At 47.8% G+C, this 14,298-nt stretch overlaps 1 protein-coding gene across 1 annotated transcript; it reads left to right on the top strand.

Moving 5' to 3' along the window:
* Positions 1–10,832: 10,832 nt before the first annotated feature.
* On the top strand, positions 10,833–13,790 carry LOC117496535. The gene is made up of 7 exons (XM_034148231.1): positions 10,833–10,916; positions 11,104–11,665; positions 11,749–11,955; positions 12,060–12,370; positions 12,572–12,831; positions 12,914–13,162; positions 13,254–13,790. Exons 1-7 carry the CDS (start codon positions 10,833–10,835, stop codon positions 13,597–13,599), a joined length of 2,019 nt encoding a protein of 672 aa, XP_034004122.1. The 3' UTR covers positions 13,600–13,790.
* The last annotated feature ends 508 nt before the right edge of the window (positions 13,791–14,298 follow it).

Genomic DNA, 14,298 nt, shown 5'->3' with positions numbered 1-14,298 from the left:
GCCAGTTTTGCAATGCTTTCCCCCGAAGGTGCTCTTTAAGAGAGGTTTTGAAGGTAAGTATAGTTTTACTTTCCTTTACAGTTGTGGGAAGAGCGTTCCACCTTGATGTGGCATAATTGCGAAACGTGTATTCCCCTTTTTTTGTGCCAAATCTGGGTTTTACATGATTTGTGGAGCTCCCTCTGGTGTTATGATCATGGTATTCCTTGACCTTTGGGAAGAATTTTGACATGTACATGGGTACCATAGAGGTGTAGTGGATCTTGTAGACCAGGCATTACCAGACATTACCTACGGGTGCGTTCGTTAATATTAACTGTGCGGTCCGGAGTCACTGTGGCACAGACTGGACCGCTGGTGAACAGCTGTTAGAACGGGCCGTTCAGGTGTTCAGAGCAGAGCTCCCTGTCGGAGCGCAGAGCGTGATGTGCACTGAAAAGTGTTCCTGTCGCAATATTATCGTTGAGCTAGCTAACTAGCATACATTGTCACTGCTAACGTTAGCTTTAGCCTTCGTTTTCAAATAGTTTTTTTCATAGGCTATAAACGGAGGTGGTATAAGTATAGATCTTGTACTAGAGTAAAAGTAGAAGTACTCAGATCTTGTACTTGAGTAAAAGTAGAAGTACCAGAGTGTAGGAATACTCTGTTACAGTAAAAGTCCTGCATTCAAAATGTTCCTCAAGTGAAAGTAGGAAAGTATTATCATCAAAATATAGTGAAAGTAGCGACAGTAAAAGTAGTCATTGTGCAGATTGGTCCATTTCAGAATAATATATATGATATGTTTTATAATGATTGATCATGAAAGTGTTCTCAAAGCTGGTAAAGGTGCAGCTAGTTTGAATGACTTTGTATACTGCAGGGTAGCTTGTGGATTTACTCCAGGTGGAACTAAAGTCTGATTTAACACTTGATTATATTTCACATCATTCATCCACATCTGTAAAGTAACTAAAGGTATTAAATACATGTAGTGGAGTAAAAGTACACCATGTACCTCTGAACTGTAGATGAGTAGAAGAACAAAGTAGCAACACATTGAAATACTTAAATAAAGTACAAGTATCTCAAAATTGTACCCAAGTATAGTACTTGTTGAGTTTATGAACTTAGTTACTTTACACCACTGGCTATACAGATAGAAAGACTAAGCCTTGCACAGAGGCATGAAAATACATTTTCAAAATGCTCAACAGTGCTGCCAAAATTATAAACTGACTGTTACACAATTAAAATAAATGCTTTTATACATTTCTATTAGATGTGACTCTTTGGCGTTTCTGTTATTATGAACTGCTTTAGTTGTTCTGACTGCTAACATCCTGTTATTCCTCATTTTAAAGCCGATATTCCGTGGGGTCGGGGGGCTCGGATCCTTGTCACCTTTTTCATACCTGATGAGTTTGCATCCCTGTAAAATAAAAACTCTGAACTGAACTTTGTGTGGAAACTTTATTTAGAATTAATTACACGTCGTCTGATATTTCACTGCAACACGGGTCAATAAAACACAACATGGTGCATAAATAAGCACAGTAGAGATGATGAACTGATACACACACACATATATATATATATATAATATAACGTGCATCATAATACAGCTCTGTAGTACAAACCTTTCTTTAATCAAATCAGTTTTATTGATTCAGATGTTATCTCGCAGCACTTTACAGATACTATAACGTACTCTTTGTAGTTTATTACAATCATCATCATTTACCAAAACCCCCTGTTTCAGAGTCACTATGTGTCAGTCAGTGCTGGCTCTCATGGCTGCCCCTCCTCCTCGAACTCAGATCCAGAGAGCAGTTTACAACCAAAGACTGAGGACGACACTGGAGACTCTTCTGAACCTGACGCTGAACACAGTGCTGATTGGAAGGAGACCAGAGAACCTGCCTCAGTCACTGAAAAATAGACAAGAATCTGTCAGTGATCCACGACGTAGTGCTGAAAAGAAACCACTCAGCTGCTCAGTCTGTGAGAAAGCTTTTAGACATAGAAGAGATCTAAATCCACACATGAGAATCCACACAGGAGAGAAACCCTTTCGCTGCTCAGTTTGTGAGGAAGCTTTTTCACAGAATATATATTTATAATTTATATTTTTAAATAAAACTCTGAACTGAACTTTGTGTGGAAACTTTATTTAGAATTCATTACGAAACTTCTGATATTTGACTGCAACACGGGTCAATAAAACACAACATGGTGCATAAATAAGCACAGTAGAGATGATGAGATGATACACACACACACACATATATATATATATATATAAAAAATATATGATGCATCATAATACAGCTCTGTAGTACAAACCTTTCTTTAATCAAATCAGTTTTATTGATTCAGATGTTATCTCACAGCACTTTACAGATACCGTACTCATTGTAGTTTATTACAATCATCATCATTTACCAAAACCCCCTGTTTCAGAGTCATTATGTGTCAGTCAGTGCTGGCTGTCATGGCTGAGAGGGGAGCTCTTCCTCATCTCTGCCACAGCTGGGGATCGAACCGCGGACCTTCCGCTCCCCACGGGCCCACTTCCCTCTCCTTGCCCCCCTGCTTTCACAGAGAAGAATGGGCAGTATCCACCTCCTAGGATACTGCCCATTCTTCTCTATGAAAGCAGGGGGGCAAGGAGAGGGAAGTGGGCCCGTGGGGAGCGGAAGGTCCGCGGTTCGATCCCCAGCTGTGGCAGAGATGAGGAAGAGCTGAAAAGATGATGACAGCCAGCACTGACTGACACATAGTGACTCTAAAACAGGGGGTTTAAATTAAAGGGTATAAATTATAAATATATAAATGTATATTCTGTGAAAAATTCACAAATTTCTCACAAACTGAGCAGCCAAAGGGTTTCTCTCCTGTGTGGATTCTCCTGTGTGGATTTAGATCTCTTCTGTCTAAAAGCTTTCTTACAGACTGAGCAGCTGAGTGGTTTCTTTCCAGCACTACGTCGTGGATCACTGACAGATTCTTGTCTATTTTTCAGTGACTTTGAGTCTGAGGCAGGTTCTCTGGTCTCCTTCCAATCAGCACTGTGTTCAGCGTAGGGCTGTGCGATTATGGCAAAAATCATAATCACGATTATTTGGGTCAATAATTGATATCACGATTATTAAATACGATTATTCATTGACTTTGAAAAAATCCATTTATTGAACTTTAAAACAAATACAAATAATAATTTGAACAGTATCTTTTTAACTGTTGATTACCCTGAACGTATCATTCAACTGAAAAACCAATACAAAAATTAATAAAATAAATGATACATTTAAATAAATAATATCCAAATAATAAATACCAATAAACAAGATCAACAAATATTTTGGAGCGCACTTCCCCAAGCTACTAAACATATATAAATATGATAAATACAAATAAATTAGACCAAAATAAATTAGATCAAATATGTTGCAGTGCACTGTCACAACCTAGCAAAGCAAAATAATTGTTTTTTCCGATTATGTTGTTTTCGTAATTGTGGCAGGCCAAAATCGTAATTGCGATTAAAATACGATTAATTGCACAGCCCTAGTTCAGCGTCAGGTTCAGAAGAGTCTCCAGTGTCGTCCTCAGTCTTTGGTTGTAAACTGCGGCCAGATGAGGTAGGCAGACCCACCCCTGAAGGTCCCGGCACCTCCGGGATGTTGTAATTGAAGGGCTGTCCTTGTCCCATCTGTACTGCCGAGAGAACCTGTAAGACAAACCCGAGAAGACAGCTGAGTCACAGAGAGGACAGTGAGGGTTAATACGCAGCCAATATTTAGTACAGGAAACAGGAATATTTGAAGCAAGTCTTACCGTTGGAGACTCTCCTTCCCAGGACAGGAGGTGTTCTTCCCCTTCGCTGTCTTGAACCGCCCCTTCGGCTGCCTCTCCCGGTGTCTGGGAGGGTAGACGACTCGTCGCCTGTCCGGCTCGGGCAGGCGTTGCCAGAGGGCCATGAGTTCGTCCACCCTCTTGTCAGAAAGCCCCTGAAGGCTCCTGGCTTCCAGCAGGGCCTTGGCCAGCTTCAGGACATGCTGGTATCCTGGCTGGCCATCAGGACCCTGCATCTCCTCCTGAGGAGAAAAGGAAGGAGGGAGGAGGAGAGAAATGCTGCTGTGAGCAAAGAGTCTTGAATACATATTATTATTATTATTATCAGCGACGTGCAGTCAGTGGAGGCAGGGGAGGCAGAGCCTCACCTGTCATACTCCAATGTAACGGAAAAACAACTAAAGAAAAACGAAATAGTAATAATAATAAAATGTCTCCACTGATCTGTGTTGGAAGTGTGATTTCTGTTTGATTCTAATCGCTTTTTATAGTCAAAATCAGCAAATTTGCCGAGCTCCGCTACGGGAGCGATGACAAGTGAGGCAGGGGCGTGCTCTGCCTCTCGTAAGCCCACAGTAACTTGCTGGAGCGCGGGCACTAATGTAGCGCGGGCACTTATTTTGTGAGCGCGCTCAAGCCAGTTACTGTGGGGTGAGGTGAGGCACAGATGAGCTCTGCCTCACCTCAGAATGCGTCACCCCACAGAAACTGGCTGGAAAGCGGGCCCTAAGCGCATGCCTGTTCCCATCTCACGGTAGGTCACCAATGTAATGTTTGTAGATCCCTTTATTACATTTATCCTCGCCATCCATAGTCTCTAAATAACTTATTTCACGTATATATGATATTTAGGCTCGCTGCTCTCAACGGCAATGAAAAAGCACCAGGGGAGGCAGCCATAACCTCTGCCGCACTGAAGGGGGCGCACGTGAGCCCACAGGTTCTTGTTGCTACTGTAATTCTACGCAGATACGGTAGACGTAACAACAAACTAGACTTTTGAAACTACTTGAAGATAAGGAGGACTTTTACAAAAAAGTAATAGAGATTGTTGTCCAGAAGGATAGCATGGACTTCATCTTCAAGTCAAGGTAAGACCACAATTATAATGAAAATGGGATCTTACTAAGAAAAGAACAATCCAATATTTAGATTGTGGGAATCCTTTTGTTGAACGGTCTGTTTAAAATGAATCGAAGCATCAGACTAAAAAAGCTTTTGAAAATAACCGAATATTTCGATTAAGGTCAAAATATAATATTTGTAAATCTGACTCAGTGCCTCACCAGCCATGAACCTCACCGCACGTCACTGATTATTATTATTATTATCATTATTGATGCACTCTCTATTGAACACAGAATCTGTGTTCATCGGCACTCCAGGTACTCAGTGGCCATGAGTTATTTTACTGTGTACTTTTTCAGTTATTCTCTGTCAAACTCCTGTGGCAGAAAATCATTTTATCTCTCATCAAATATGGCAGAAAACATGCAGTTTGACAGAGGATTAAAACTGTAATCAGAGCCCTCTCATCTGAGCTCCGTTACACACACACAGGAGCGGGACATCCTCCTCAACCTGTCCACCATAAATGCCTCAGAGGACGGATACCTGAACCGTAGCGTCCAGCTAGCTTAGCGATAAATACACACAGCGTTGTATTCTCCTCCCCCTGTCGGCCCTAAAAGCTTCAGAGGGCGGATAGCTGGGCTCCGTAGCGTCCCGCTAGTTTAGCGCTAGTTTAGCGCTAGCTTAGCCGCTAGCTAAAGGTAAACACACACAGCAGTTCATCAGCGGTTCACAAAGTACCGCACAAACACCACGGTTAACTCAGTATGACTAATCTCGGACTTAGAAGTGCGTTTGTAACAGTGTTTACACGCGTATTTGCTAATAATTAATGCACATTTTACTCACAGTGTCGCTTTGTTGAAGTCAGTCAGTGTGAAAAAACAATGGCGGACGGAGGAGAGATTGCTGAGAATTATGGAACAAATCCGCCTCACCGATTGGACGCCAAAAGCCCCAAAAGTTTGATTCTCTCTTATGGAACATATCCGGCCTCCCTATTGGGCGAAATATGGAACCAAGCCTGGACAGCCATTGGTCAAAAATTGGAACATTGGAACAGAGAAGAACAGCTCACCGGTAGCGCAAGGATGACACGCAAATTCGTGAAGCGTTCTATATTGCCATATTTTATCATATTTTAATGATTTTATATGATTTTTCAAAGATTTGATTTAGGCGACACAGCGCCGCCATGGCCGCTGGTGGTATTGCAGCTGCCGAGTGGAGCCTCTCACTGTGTTCAACGCTTTCCCTTCAATCTCTTTATCTCTTAAAAACTACAACAAGACAAGATCAAATATGGACTTTTATGACTTTATTGTCCTCGGGTGTGTAGATCTAAGTGTTTCCTTTAGACTCAAAGGTTGAGGTTCACGTTTCTGCTCGCAAACTTCACTTAATCTAGTTATTTCTTACATGTATTTATTTAAGTGTGTTGTTTAAAAAACATCGTGTACACATCTACTCGGAAAGGTAAAGCTAGGACTCTGTTTTCACGGGAAACCATGAATTCGATTCGCCTTCAAACTGATATTTTAAAATTGTGCGGTCAACACGAGTTTCCATATTTCCCACAGCATTGAACGCACCACCTGTCTTACAGACAGACAGCCGTTCTTATTATACATCCATGACAGACAGACATCACGACCACCTTTCAACGTGCAGCACTGGGATTCACCGGGTCCTTACATTAGATTAATTAACGGTAAATTAACGGACAGTCGCCGGTATGACCACCGAGGAGACGAAGCTACCGGTGAGATGTTCTTCTCTGTTCCAATGTTCCAATTTCTGACCAATGGCTGTCCAGGCTTGTTCCATAACTCGCCCAATAGGGAGGCCGGATATGTTCCATAAGAGAGAATCAAACTTTTGGGGCTTTTGGCGTCCAATCGGTGAGGCGGATTTGTTCCATAATTCTCAGCAATCTCGCCTCCGTCCGCCATTGTTTTTTCACACTGACTGACTTCAACAAAGCGACACTGTGAGTAAAATGTGCATTAATTATTAGCAAATACGGGTGTAAACACTGTTACAAACGCACTTCTATGTCCGAGATTAGTCATACTGAGTTAACCGTGGTGTTTGTGCGGTACTTTGTGAACCGCTGATGCACTGCTGTGTGTGTTTACCTTTAGCTAGCGGCTAAGCTAGCTGGACGCTACGGTTCAGGTATCCGTCCTCTGAGGCATTTATGGCGGACAGGTTGAGGAGGATGTCCCGCTCCTGTGTGTGTGTAACGGAGCTCAGATGAGAGGGCTCTGATTACAGTTTTAATCCTCTGTTAATCCGCATGTTTTCTGCCATATTTGATGAGCGATAAAAGGATTTTCTGCCACAGGAGTTTGACAGAGAATAACTGAAAAAGTACACAGTAAAATTACTTCATAGTAGCCTACAGTAAAGTACTTCATTGTATTTGTGGTAGTGGTCTAACTGAGTCCAACTCTGTGTAGATGGAAAACCCAGAATTTAGAAGGGCACCTAATGGGACCCTCTTTTTGAAGGCCACGGCCGAAGCCAGCGCCCTCGCCCCCCGGCGAGCAGCCGGCCAAGCCCCATACAGGGCAAAGAAGCCAGAGGAGGTGGACGCGGAGGCCTGGGCCCACGTCTCCTCCGAGGGTGGCTCCACCGACAACGCCACCCTCGTCCTGAGCCGGTGGAAGGTCCAGTTCGGCCAGTACCAGGGAAAGATCTTCCACTGGCTCCTGGAGAACGACGTGGGCTACGCCGTCAATCTGGTCGCCTCCCACCAGAAGGAGCGAGAGAGGACAGGGTCTCAGTCTCCGCTGATGGCCAACAAGGTGGAGTCCTTCAGTCTGATTCACAATACCATTAAAAGAGTGACAACAGTTTTAACCTTATTTGTGAATTTACAGGACGCCTTCACCCGCTACTCCTCAGCGTACCCTGACTTTGTGGAGGCAGTCAGGTTCCACCGGGCGTTTGAGGAGGCGCGGGCAAAGTCCCTCCTGCCTGGTCAGGAGGGACAGGCCCTTGTTGGCTTCGGGGACTTTAAATTTGAGACCCTGGACGGCCTGTACAACTCTCTGGACCCCCAAAAAATCCGGTAGGTCGTATTATCTCTCTATTTATATATACATGTGGATTCTAATTCGGTTGATAAGAATCACGTGACAAATTGTCTGATTTTTGTAGATTTGTCAACTACCTCCGGAGGAAGATTCCCACACCCGGCACGCAGATGGAGAACGCCGTCCGCTACACGAAGAGCCGAGACAGACAGAGACCTGCTGCTGCTGCTGGTTCTGCTGCTGCTGCTGGTTCTGCTGCTGCTGCTGCTGCTGCTGCTGCTGCTGCTGCATCTGCATCCACCAGCAGCAGCAGCAGCAGCTGCAGCACCGCCACCAGCAGCAGAACCAGCAGCAGCAGGTCTCTGTCTGTCTCTGGCCAGAGAGTGTGGACTACATCAAAGTACGTGTCTTATTTTAAAGCTGTCTGAGTTTGACGTACCTGGATGACCTTTCTGAAGACACGTTGGTGTTTTTCATGCTGTGCATTCTAGATGTTGTTCTGTCTCATAGGCCTGCTTCAGCGTTCGCGGCCTTCGTGTCCGGGCGGCGTTCTCTGTCTGCCGTGGAAATGCAGGCACAGATCAAGAAGCTGGTGGTCCCTAAGCCTGCATTTCCAGGCAAGTCCAGCCTAAATGAAATGCACAGTTTAACCCTATTTGTATTTCTCATGTTCACTGTATATTTTCTTCTCACTCACGTTGCAATTACAGCCTCCCTCAGATCAGCTCTTCCCTCCAAGCCATCGGAGGAGCCTTCCGATGAAGAGCTGATCAGGGCGGTAGTTGACATGGAGGAGTGTAAGTAAAAACCGAAGTAGCATTCATGCAACATGTTGTTGATAACTGAAAGTTTGACTTCATTTTTGACCCTTCTCCCTTTATTTTGCTCTATAAATATGTCCGTATTCAGAAGGATATGACCTGGCAGGTAAGTTTGCTTTAATGAAAAACTATTCGCCTTTTGCAAGTCTCAAATCACCAAGCTTCACGCCGACCAATCGCCTGTCAAATCATCACTAACGAGTGCTTGTAGATGTAGAGTAAGCTCATCATCCTCTCCCTCGTAAACCCGTGTAACCCCTCCAACCGCTCGCTGCCTGCATCGCTCCCTCAACAAGTCAAATCTGGTGTCGTTGTTTTGTCTCGTCGTCACTTTCTCTCTTTAAGCAACCTTCTGTGCTCCACTAGGTTTTCGTTTTCTGTGGCTCAATATTAACACAACACAACTAACATCTTATTCTTTCATGTTAATTAAACATTTGTGTCTTTTTTATACCTCGGGACTGTGGGAAACAGTATTTCAATCTTTCTGTGGGTACAAACATATTTTGAGATTGACATAAAGTTGAGTTTGATTTATCTTTAAGCCTCAGATGTACAGGCCCCTCTCTCGTTCCATCCACCTCCCGCCACCCTCCTCCTCCGCACCACACAAGGGGGCTGGTGTCTCTGTCGAGCCCACGGACGAGGAGCTGCTGGAGGCCACGCAGGAACAACACCACCTCCTGCGACCTCCAGCAGGAGTCCAGCCTGCAGAGTCACCAGCTCCCTCCTCGCCACCGCCGCCCGCAGCCCCCGGTGCTGCTGCTCCCGGACAGGAGGAGCTGCCAGGGCCAGCCTTCCTCCCTCTTCCGCCACGTGAGGTAAGACTGTCTGTCAAAGTAAACGCTGCTCATCTGCTGCCCTGGAGCGATGTCCTCAGATATAAGTGCCTTTTACGTTCTTCTGGTTCTCTCTCCAGCTGCTGCCCGAGTCATGGCGGGCAGCTCTCACTGCAGAGCAGCAGCAATGGATCGGTCGGGTGCTGTTCACCAGGGACCAGTCGGGGAGGCCGAGCCTCATCACAGACTTGAATCTGTGGTGGAGCCCCCCCCAATCCCGGCCGATCTACCACCAGCCTCCCGCGTCCCCCGACCCCTTCTTTGCATGTCGGCTGTTTCTTTGGATGCCACACCGGATCTGGCGTCTGCAGCTGACATGCCCCCAGCCTTCATGCACCGGGTCCATGGTGAAGGCTGGGCTGTACAGGACCATCCGGAGGGTCCTGGACATCGACGGCTGGTATCTCATGGCCACTGAGTACCTGGAGTGCCGTCGATGCAAGAAGAAGGTCGGCGGGTGGTCACAGGGCATCATCAGGCAGCTGGCCCCCACCTACAGCTGCCAGTTTCCAGCAGTACTTACGTACAAGTGAGAGGAATTGACAACATACCGTATATATAAATAAATGCAATGAATGTGATGCCGGAGCTGTATATAATGCTTGTTTTGTGTTTCTGCAGGCTGTCCTGTGACCATAGGGTGGTTACACAGCTGAAGTCCCGCACTCTGGGCAACAGTGCCACTCAGCTGTGCAACACCCTGCGGGAGCAGCACTCGGACGCCTGGATGCGGAGAGCGATCCAGTACCTCGGCGTGTGCGAGCAGTTCCTGGCCTTGTGCAGCGTGAGGGGGCAGTTTCCACCACCGCCCCAAATGCCCACTCTGCCCTCACCCATCTGGCTGCTGACAGTCTACGGATATGATATAATGACGCGGCTGGATGAGTACAAGGCCAGGATCACGTCCACCTTCGGATCCATCCTTAAGATGGATTCCACCAAGAAGGTCAGTATAGTTTGTCACAATTTCATTTTTTTTTTACAGCCGCCGTGTGTTTATGCACTCACATTTGAAATATCTCTCTCTCTCTCTCTCTCTCTCTCTCTGTGTGTCCAGGTGACGAAGAAGCTCGCCGGTACCGCTTTCGACACGGCCGCCTGGGTTACCAACGTTGGTAACGAATACGGGCAGGTCCTCATCAGCGTTCTCACCTGCTCCGAGGGCGCCGAGGGCCTGTCCAGTATGGCGGCCGGACTGATGAGGCGGTACCGACTCGCCGATGGTACCACCCCCCCAGCTGATCTACGTGGATCGGGACTGCTGCAACAGAGACGGCGTGTCAAAGACAGCTGCCTTGTTTCAGGTCTGGCCTGTCAATACTAGTACTGATAATCATAGTAGAATTATAGCAATATTATTTATCTTACACTAAATGACCATTGACCAAAGCCACGCTAGGTGTTGTTCAAGATAATTACAACATCATAAAAACAGTATTTGAGAAAAATTGTACTCCAATAATCAGACAGACTTTTGTTTCCTTTTCACAGGAGTGGGGACAGCTTGTGGTGAGACTAGACATCTGGCACCTGATGCGACGTTTCGCAGCAGGTGTCACCACAGAGAGCCACGAGCTGTACCCCGCTTTCATGAGGCAGCTGTCTCTGTGCATCTTCGAGGTGGACCCCGGAGATGCCCGCCGTCTCACTGAAGCCAAGCGGTCCCAGCTGGAGGGGAAGCACGGGATGGTCGGCCTGACCGACGCCGAGGTGATCCAGAAGATCACCAGGGAGGAATGGAGGCTCCACTGCCGTCGTCGGACGCGTGGGGCGGAGGAGACGGCGCTCCTGATCCAGGACCTCCTCCAAACCTTCGGCGGTACGGCAGGACGCGACAACCTGGACATCCCGTTGCTTGACCCTCTCCGCATCCAGGACATATGGAGTACGCAGAGGCCCCACCTCAGCTGCATACAGGACCCACCTGGCGTGCAGCTCTACACGCAGACCGGCAGGCTGACAAAGGGCGGAGTCATCCTGCCGGTCTATCGCTGCGCGAGGGGCTCCACATCTTTGGAGTCCTTCCACCTCCACCTCAACCGGTTCATCCCAGGTACAGCTTGTGATAAAGTCTATCATGTATTCACATTTCACGCAAATGTCAATTCATTTCTGATCTGATACCTGCTTCCTCAGGGACCCAGGCGAGTGCCAAGCACTTCCAGGCGTTCCTGGTCGATGGACTGGTGAGGTGGAATGAGGACCGCGCAGCGGCAGCTGCGGGAGAGGTGGAGCCTCTGCACTCCTACAGTGGCCACCTCAAGCACGTCCTTAACCAGAAGAGCCAAAGGGTGCTTGGCCGTCAGCTGGTTAAGGACTTCACCAAGCCTGTCGAGTACACAGGTGGGTGATGTGAAAACCCTATTCGCTTTATTCAGACATCAGAACTGTGAGGAAAAGGAGCATTTTGCAAATCCTTTGCTTCCTGTCTTTTTGCCGCGTGACAGGGGAGCTCATCGGGGTGGAGTTCCTGTACAGGCAGACAGGCAAAGTGCTTGAGGACGTCAGCTTGGACCCCGACATTCCGGACGAGGCTGCTGCCATCCAGTCGCTGGAGGAGGTGGACGAGGGTATCGAGGAAGACGTGGAGGACCCGACCGTCTTCCAGCCAGATACCCCCTCCACCGGCACAGCAGCCCAGTCGGGTGATCCGGCTGACGCACCCAGGTCTGAGCCATCCGGCCCGGCCGCCCCTCACCAACCTGACCCTCCCGAGGCCCCTGAGGCTCCTGCTCAGCAGTCCTCCTCAGACTCTGAGGTAAGTTCACTAACACACTGCTACTACTACTGATAATGATAATAATGATAATAATAATAATAATAATAACAGTAATAATGATAATAATAGTAATAATGATAATAATAATAATATGTATTCAAGACTCCACAGCAGCACTTCTCTCTTCCTCCCTCCCTCCCTCCCCTCCCTCCCTCCCTCCTTCCTTCCTTTTCTCCTCAGGAGGAGATGCAGGGTCCTGATGGCCAGCCAGGATACCAACATGTCCTGAAGCTGGCCAAGGCCCTGCTGGAAGCCAGGAGCCTTCAGGGGCTTTCTGACAAGAGGGTGGACAAACTCATGGCCCTCTGGCAACGCCTGCCCGAGCCGGACAGGCGACGAGTCGTCTACCCTCCCAGACACCGGGAGAGGCAGCTGAAGGGGCGGTTCAAGACAGCGAAGGGGAAGAACACCTCCTGTCCTGGGAAGGAGAGTCTCCAACGGTAAGACTCGCTTCAAATACTCCTTTTTCCTGTACTAAATATTTGCTGCGTATTAACCCTCACTGTCCTCTCCGTGACTCAGCTGTCTTCTCGGGCTGAACTCGGGCCCTGCAACATGGCCCAGCGCCAGCCGCCTGGTAGAGGCCATTTGCAGCCAGCTCTGCCGTCTCCACCCCGCGGCCACGCGGTTCGGAGGGATCACGAGGACTCGGTGGTCCCTCATCCTCACGGACTACGTGGCCGTTAGAGAGGCAGTGCTGGCCAGCCCGAGGTTGATGGCTCAGACCGAAATACAGCTCTTTGAGCTCAACCAGAGGACCCTGTCCCAGTGGTGAGTTTAACCTGCAGCTTTGTTGGTGGTTTTCTAATCCGTACTGGGGTTTCTCTTTCCGTAACAAAATCTGCCTGGGTTTGTCTTACAGGTTCTCTCGGCGCCAGAAAGAGAGGGGGGTGTCTGTGCTACTGCAGGGAACTGGCGTCGTCCCTGCAGTAGCTGTGGCTGTCCAGCCTCTCCTGCCAGCGAAAGGGCTGTCCTTTGTACAGGTGGGACAAGGACAGCCCTTCAATTACAACATCCCGGAGGTGCCGGGACCTTCAGGGGTGGGTCTGCCTGCCTCATCTGGCCACATCCCCCCTCCTCCTCCCCCCTCCTCCTCTTCAGACACTGGTCCCGGCTGTCCCTCTCACGGCTGCCCCTGCTGCTCAGCCTCCTCCTCTTCATGTGCCCAGGACAACGGCCTACAGGAAGAGGAAGGCGGCGGAGGCTGATGCTGCAAGGGGTGGGCCGCAGCCCGGGAGGAAAGCCCCCCAGCAGAGAGGTCCGTACACCTGCAGCAAGTGTGGCCAGGCCAAGAGGATCGACACTGGCCACACTCGCATTGCAGGTGTGTCTTACTGTGCGGCTGCCGGTGGGAAAACTGTGGAGGAATGGCGGGAGATGAAAAGACTCAAAAGGGACCCAGAGGGGGGGGGGGAAGGATAGCACTTTTTTCTTTAATTCTCTTTTATCTGTATATATTTGAATCTCTATTTTAAAATAAAACTCTGAACTGAACTTTGTGTGGAAACTTTATTTAGAATTCATTACACAACGTCTGATATTTCACTGCAACACGGGTCCATAAAACACAACATGGTGCATAAATAAGCACAGTAGAGATGATGAGATGGTATACCGTAGTATTTGTAGTTTATTACAATCATCATCATTTACCAAAACCCCCTGTTTCAGAGTCACTATGTGTCAGTCAGTGCTGGCTCTCATGGCTGCCCCTCCTCCTCCTCCTCGAACTCAGATCCAGAGAGCAGTTTACAACCAAAGACTGAGGACGACACTGGAGACTCTTCTGACGCTGAACACAGTGCTGATTGGAAGGAGACCAGAGAACCTGCCTCAGGCTCAAAGTCACTGAAAAATAGACAAGAATCTGTCAGTGATCCACGACGTAGTGCTGGAAAGAAACCACT

This window comes from Trematomus bernacchii, unplaced genomic scaffold (genome assembly GCF_902827165.1).
Source record: "Trematomus bernacchii unplaced genomic scaffold, fTreBer1.1, whole genome shotgun sequence".
Classification (NCBI taxonomy): Eukaryota; Metazoa; Chordata; class Actinopteri; order Perciformes; family Nototheniidae; genus Trematomus; species Trematomus bernacchii.
The sequence above is the reverse complement of the archived record's forward strand: the minus strand, read 5'-3'. Positions and strand labels throughout refer to the sequence as shown.

Excerpts from the sequence above, each read along its gene's own strand:
- LOC117496535 (XM_034148231.1), top strand. The coding sequence starts at position 10,833 with ATGGTACCACCCCCCCAGCTGATCTACGTGGATCGGGACTGCTGCAAC. Across the intron at positions 11,666-11,748 it reads CCTCAACCGGTTCATCCCAG|GGACCCAGGCGAGTGCCAAG; the intron begins GTACAGCTTGTG and ends CTGCTTCCTCAG. Across the intron at positions 11,956-12,059 it reads CAAGCCTGTCGAGTACACAG|GGGAGCTCATCGGGGTGGAG; the intron begins GTGGGTGATGTG and ends GCCGCGTGACAG.